This window comes from Triticum dicoccoides, unplaced genomic scaffold (genome assembly GCF_002162155.2).
Source record: "Triticum dicoccoides isolate Atlit2015 ecotype Zavitan unplaced genomic scaffold, WEW_v2.0 scaffold122289, whole genome shotgun sequence".
Classification (NCBI taxonomy): domain Eukaryota; kingdom Viridiplantae; phylum Streptophyta; class Magnoliopsida; order Poales; family Poaceae; genus Triticum; species Triticum dicoccoides.
Genome location: NW_021185485.1, coordinates 1 through 7,033, shown reverse-complemented (window position 1 = coordinate 7,033; position 7,033 = coordinate 1). Strand labels below are relative to the sequence as shown.

Here is a 7,033-nt window from a genome sequence, read left to right as displayed (position 1 = left end):
GGGCATGCAGTGGCTACGTACACCTTATCTTGGGGGCAATTGAAAGATACTTTTCACTCACCTACACATGCATCGTCCATCGCGGCAGATGAAAGATGTTTAGTTCTAGGACCATAGTCACAGTTGGTCAAAGTTGCTTAACCTTAGGTGTGGCAACATGGGGTGACCATAGTCACAAACCAAACAGCCTCGTACTACCACCACCACTGAAGACTCAACGCACCCCCATCTCCCAGCACTTGGTGGTACGTACGTACCCTGGTACGAGCCTGCAGGTTGCACACACAGCACGTACGCTTGCTCGGCCGTGCATGCATGCACCGCTGATCAGCTCATGCAGGCCGCATCGATGATTCGCATAGCCGCGACGACTATTCATACTTTTTTTTGCTAAAAAAACGAATAGTATGTTTTTTGCTCTGCTCGTGCCCGCTCTCCTCCGTCAGGAACTCATGAATGCGTGCACTGAAGCAGGCGTCCATGTCAATTGTCAAGTACGTACGGCGAGCGGCAGAGGTGGCCCTAGCTAGTATAGTACTCCCTTTGTCCGAAAATACTTGTCATCAAAATAGATAAAAAGATACGTATCTAAAACTAAAATACGTCCAGATGCATTTTCTTTTATCCATTTTGATGACAAGTATTTCCGGACGGAGGGAGTACGCGGTAGTGGTGCAGTGCAAGCAGCTCCGTCAGCGTGCATTTACGGGCGGCGCAGCCGGTGCCCGGTGGTGCACCCCGAAAGGGGGACGCGACTCATTCAGTCCGCAGTCGACGCTTGCGCCCGTTGCAAGGGACGGTGCATGAAGGCGGTGATGGCGCAAACGTAAGCGGAGGCAGGCATGGGCAAGACGACGATCTACCAGCCTGGTTTCCCCCGTAGCCTTCCACTCCCGGCCATGGTCGGCCAGTGGCACGCCAGCGTCAGTGACCTAACGGGACTTGTGGTGCGCAACACAGTACTGGTGATCGTGAAACCAAGATAGATCGAGGCTTTTCTTCTTATCATAAGACCGAGCCGAGCAGGATCGATGCGATGCGAGGCCCCACGCACGCACTGACTGACGCTCGCTCAAGAGAAATGCGTGTCCCTTTTTCCCCGTCAGGTCAGAAACAAAACAAAAAGGGGGCGCCCGCTTTTGCGTCCCGGAGAGGAGAGGAGAGGAGAGGGCGAAAGGCAAAAGTGGGAAGGGGAGCGCAATCATCGTGTGATGGGCAGCGGGGCACAGCGCAATAAAGCCGCGTCAGTGGACGACGGGGAAAAGAAAGAAGACAGCATCGGACTTGTCCGCAGTGGAGCCGGTGTCATCCAAAGCTACAGCGCCGGTGCCCCGCCCCAGCTGACACGGCTGAAGCTCTCTTTTCGACCTTGAGCAGCTCGTGATCAAATTCAAGTTCGAAACCCGATCCGCTCCGCTCGGCGCGCCGGGAGCTTGGCGCTGGGCGAGGTGAATACTGGGTACGTACATACGTACGTAAATGGGCGTCCGTTGCACCGTACGTACTACCAGCTGTTGAGTCAGTTCATGCATGCAGCGGTCACGCTCGCGCGCTGCTCCGACTGGTACGCGACGTGCATGCATGCGCGCTATTGCTCGCGTACGGGCCCGGCCCGGCAGGGTTGCAGCGCCGCGGGCACCGGCCGCCGGAACGCGCGACATTTTACGGCCACGACGGTGACGCGTGAGCCGTGCCGCTCGTTCGTACTACGGTCGCTCCGGAGTGCGCTGCCGCACCGTACGTGCACGCGCGCTGCTGCCACGGGCACAGGCCGATCGGTCGATCGATCGATGCCGCGCGGCGCGGCGCGTACGGCCGGTCAGAGCAGGTGACAAGGATGCAGATCTTGGCCGGAGCAGGACTGGAATTTTCGAGCCAAGTCAAAGCAAAAACTGGGACATGCAGTAGGACACATAGTTTCTTCTGCCAGGACTAATTTTAACTCCATCACTAATGGCGTCCAGATAGCAATCTACGTTTTTCTCTTTTTTGATAAAAGAAGGGCTATGCCCTTCCGATTTCCATTAAAGAAACCAGCAGCAGTTCAACGATAGCACTCTACGTACAACCAGCAGGTGCCAGTACGTGTTTCAGGAGGGGGGTGCATCTAGACATGCGTCACGGCGGAGTACATGCACGATCTGGTCCAAGAAAGCCCCTCCTCTCCAGGCGATCGAGAAACTTGTTACTCCACCTCCACGGGAAGGAGGTTGAGAACAGGGTTAACTGAAGAACCACTCCATACTCCTCTCCCCAATCATGGAACAAGCGTTATGATGGGAAGCGTACGCGGGCAAGGAAAAGATCGCAGGGGATCCGGAGGCGAACGCTGAGCTGAATAGATCTACACTTCCACAGGGCCCTGCGACCTGTCCCAGATTATCTTTTCCCAAAGATTCGGATTTACGGCACTTGTTTATGGCGCTGAATTAAACAATACGTGAACGAACGCGTACACCGATGCAGATATATGTATACTACTCCTCCCTATGGACGGTCCTATCCACTTGTTCTTGCGTCACCTGAGAGCAGAGCTTTCGCTTCGCTTGCACAGTACAGCCACCTCACTATCTTAAACTATTCGAGAAACTTCTTTTAATCCCTGAGCCTTCATCCCAAGATGAATTCGTCATCGGTGTGGTGCGTGCAGTTTGGCCGCTTCTAGTCCAGCCCCCCCGGTCAGTTCACAAAATGGTTTTTCTACTGACGAGAATATCGATCACTGTCTCAGCTACTACAGCACGGGGCACGGCGTCCGTGCCCAGGATTTCAGATCAGGGAATGGAAGGCGCTGTCAGTCAGTTCCCGGGTATCTTGTTCCGCACAAACAGGCAAGCTCCAGCGAGCTGCACCGCACGCCATCGGAAAAATAAATAAATCAGGTGAGACACGTCCTGATGAATGACATGTGGCATTCACAAATCACAAAGAATCCATCCATCCCTCCCGGCGTGGGCAATAATATGGAAACCGATCAAGAAAGCAACCCGAAATTACTCATGTCAGTTCAGTTCACCACTCAGTGCATTCCTTATTTGCAATAGGTCGGTCGGTTACCACTCGATTTCATCCCATTTTTGCTCATGGTTCGATCACATTTCTCCACTGGCTGCCACATACTAGTTGTGAGAAATTTCCTTTGCTGCTGAGTATAAAAGCAACAATTTAACATAAATTTTTTTGAACTAAACACTACAAATTTTATTTATTTAGTTGCTCTTGCTTCCCGGTACATACTTACTGGAAGTTACTGCTAGTACTCCGTTACCCATCAAAAGGGTCAAAATGAGAGAGAAAAGGACGAAAATATAGCAAAAACATCTGCATCCGGTCCCTGCCCGCCCGGGGACTGCGCTGCAAATTCCCCAGGAGAAAAAAAAAATCAACTAATGGCCGATCCTTGATTAAGCTTTGGCTCCGTCTCCGCCTCCCTCGCCGATGGCGGCGAGCTCACTGGCAGAGGCATCCGGCGCCGGAGGAGGAGCCTCGCGCTCGTAGCGGGACAGCCACTTGGCGCGCATGTACTCGGGCTTCCGCCACGGCGCGAGGTGGAGGCCGCGCTTCTTGAGGCTGGCGCGCGAGGAGTCTGCGGCGGCGGCCACCAGCAGGCGCAGCCGGTCCTCCTTGCCGACGAACGCCGACGGGAGCCGCTGCAGCACGGCGCGGTAGGCCTTGGTGGGCCGTGCGACCTCGAACTGGGACCTGAAGTCGACGTCCACGAGGACGCGCTCGCGGTCGCCGCGCTCCGAGCCGGCGGGGAGGAGGACGTCGACGTAGGCGTGCTCGCCGGCGGGGTGGGAGGACGACTTGTCCCAGCGGGAGAGGCAGAGCGCGGCGTCGTGGCCCATGGCGCGGAGGGACGCCGCGAGGAGGCGGAGGAGGTCGCGCTTGCGCGCCCCCGCCGCGCGGTGGCGCTCCACGAGCGTGGACACGTCCGCGAGGAGGTTGCGCTCCCGGAGACTGGCACAGTGGACGAGGCCCTGAAAGCGCAAACCGAGAAATGGAAGGAAAGGATCAGTTCAGTTCGTGCGCTCGTTCCTGGCGTTATCGACGGCGACAAGCAGCCTGCCGGCGAAGCAAGACGATCAGGAAAAAAAATTCAGCGCTCGGCAGTGGCCACGCACACTACCTTGATGGTCTCCGCGGCGTCGGAGATGGCAGACGCTTCGGCCGCGGCGGGCCCGTCCTCGTCGTCCGAGGCGTCGCCGCCGTTGAAGCAGTTGCAGCAGCGCGCGGCCGGGGCCCGCTCGCCGACGGTGCCGCCGCCGTCCTCCAGGAAGCTGCGGACCATGCCGTCCAGGCACACCGAGCTGGGCTCCAAGTCATCCTTCTCCTTGTCCTTCTCCCCGCCGGCGGAGATGGGCGGGAGCCGCTCCGCCGGCGAGACCCGCAGGACCTGGCGCTCGAACAGGCGCTTGAGCCGCGACTTGGCCAGCGCGGCGGGGGACGGGGACGGGGACGGATCGATCTGCGCCGCGGCGGCCCTCATGGCGGCGGAAGCGAGCGGGCGGGGTGGGCGCGACTAGAGGCGGCGATCCTGGTGTCCTGCGATCGCCGGCCGCATAGCCGTCTCGCTGGCTTCGATTTGCGCGGCTAGGGTTTATTTTTCCTCCCCTTCCTTTTGCGAGTTACAAATTTGTTTGTTGGTTGTGCTGTGAAAGAAATCCCACGGAAGAAGACGAAGAGGAGAATGGGAGAGGGGACCGGGATTTAAAGGCCTCGGGCGCGGTGACGTGGCAGGCGTAAATGAGGCGTGGCCTCCTGCGTGGTCGTCCCTATCCTCGATGCTGTCCGACGTGTTCTCTGACAGGTGGGTCGGGCTTGTGAAATGTCTCACCCACCCTCACTTGGCCCGTAGTTAACGGGTGCATTGGGGCTGCAAATGGGGCCAGACGGGGTGGGCAGTTCGGGCATTTTGCAGGTGACAGGAGCAGGGCAGGGGCGGAAGGTCGCGTGCCCGGGACGGGAGGAGGGCGTGCTGCTCCTGGCTGGAAAAAACAGGGCATTTTTGCCACCGTGGTTTCCCTCTGAAACTGAATTCCGAGGCATTTGTGATCCTAATTATGGACGGAATGGCAAAGAAAGGAAGGTAATAATGCATCATTTACTGGCTTTATTTATTTATGGAGAGAATTCAGTTCATTTCGGGAAGGACTTGACGAGAGGCCATGTCGGTTCGTTCAAATTAACAACCCATGGCGGTTCCATCAATTCGCTCGCAGCCCGGAGTCGTCAGGCTCACGGTACGCCGCACGACACAAGTGGCGGTGCAAAACTTGAGGCCGCGCCAACAGAACCGCTCATCGGTCGGTCGGTCTGTCACAGCCGCGGGCTAGACTGAACACGAACCTGATGGATCCGCGCCGCCAAATCACCGGCCCGGGGGTTGCCCCCAAGCAAGCCGCTTGCTTGCCACGGATCGTGCAGCGAAACGAGCACCGCGGGCGCACACAAGCCAGCCTCCTGATTCCTCAGGATGATGGTTGTGTGCCCGGCTGGGCTTTGTCCCGTCCCACATACGCTCCTATCTATCTTATCCGTGGCGAACTGGCTGCACTTGCACATGACTTTGTGGGGGATTGGTGTGGCATCCAAGCGTTCGCTGCTAATGCTATGGAGGAGTAATGGGGAGCTTCTCCGGATCCTCACTCAAGCTCGGGTGGATGTATGTGCGTAGTGTAGCTTCGGGACCGCCCGGCCCGGATTCCCGCCCCGAACGGTCCCGCCGGCCCCCGGCCTATGGCTCGTCTCGACGTAAGATCGAAGCCAAGAACCTGACGGAGCGTGCAGATTGCCGAGAATGTAGCCATACGGCTAGTTGATGAACCGGCCCCCTCATTCCGTGTCTCGGCGCCCGTGTCGTGCGTGACGCCTGACGAACCGTAAGGAGGGATGTTGGTGCCATTCCTGACCAGAAAATTTGTCCCCGCGCAACAAGCTACGGTTCTACGCTCGGACCGTATTTTCTACTCCGAGCCAAAGTAAAACCCATAACTGATAACCATCTCTCCGAGGGAGGAATTTTAGTTGTCAGATCACAAGGATAGAGCCGGGGCTAAATGAATTAGAACGGGTTTGAAACCGTCGCACCTCAATTATTGGTCCAGTTTTTTTTTCTCTCCCTTGCATTGTGTGGTTCGATTTGTGATGAAACAGTCTCTCTCTCTCTCTCTCTCCCTGATCGACGTGCGTGTCACTGTGCCAGTGGAATGCGAGCACAGCGATATGATGCGATTCATTCATGCCCGGTCGAAAAGGACCGGGCCCCCCTTTTCGCTCGCTCCATCGAGAAAAGAAAGAAGGCAGGGAGGTCGTATCCGGCTTTATGCTATGCGCCAATCAGTCAAAGCCATGATCAGGTTATACGGCAACATCATACATTCAATGCTTACATTTGCCCCTTGTTACCACAAGACTGGACTGACACTTAGCACAAAACCGGTACTGTACTACATGGACGGACACTTGCTCTAGTACTGTTTGTTTTCTAGCCTGGGTAATTTCTGGATCCAGATAGATAAAATCAGTGAGGCGATCCGCTTTGATGCATTGGCCGTCCGTCGCTAGCTACCCTCCCTCCCGGAACTTTTCCTCGGCCGGTCCTCTCCGATCAAGTGTCCTTAATTCAGGATGCCAAAAGTCGATGGAGGCCAGCCAGGGAATCGGGGGTCATGACAGGTGCAAGGAAACAAAAGGTACTGTACGAGGGCCTGCCTCTCGCAACGTCCCTCGCCCGCTCCCCCCTGCTCACAAGTTGTGCATGCCATGCGCTCACGTACTACGTACCGGCAAAAAGGGGAGGCAAGCGAACAAACCCCTTTCCTCCCTCCATGACCCGATCACCCTGCGTGCCCGCGTGAGGCCATGATTCCCGTGCACCTAGTACGTACGTACGTACGTTACGCGCAGCTGCGCTAGCTAGCATGTAGTGCAACTTTCTTCCTAGGCGCTCAAAACGAAGCCTGATCGAGAAGACGGACGTGGTCACGGCGCCCGTGCGAGAACTCGAGTGCCCGGCCCGGGGTCGATGACG

General features: G+C 56.8%; 1 protein-coding gene across 1 annotated transcript; it reads right to left on the bottom strand.

Annotated features, from left to right (window-relative positions):
* Window positions 1–3,123: 3,123 nt before the first annotated feature.
* On the bottom strand, window positions 3,124–4,693 carry LOC119343307. Its single transcript, XM_037614337.1, has 2 exons — window positions 4,130–4,693; window positions 3,124–3,980 (listed from the first exon to the last, which is right to left on the bottom strand). The coding sequence occupies exons 1-2, from the start codon at window positions 4,487–4,489 to the stop codon at window positions 3,405–3,407; spliced, it is 936 nt and encodes a 311-aa protein (XP_037470234.1). The 5' UTR covers window positions 4,490–4,693; the 3' UTR covers window positions 3,124–3,404.
* Between the last annotated feature and the right edge of the window lie 2,340 nt (window positions 4,694–7,033).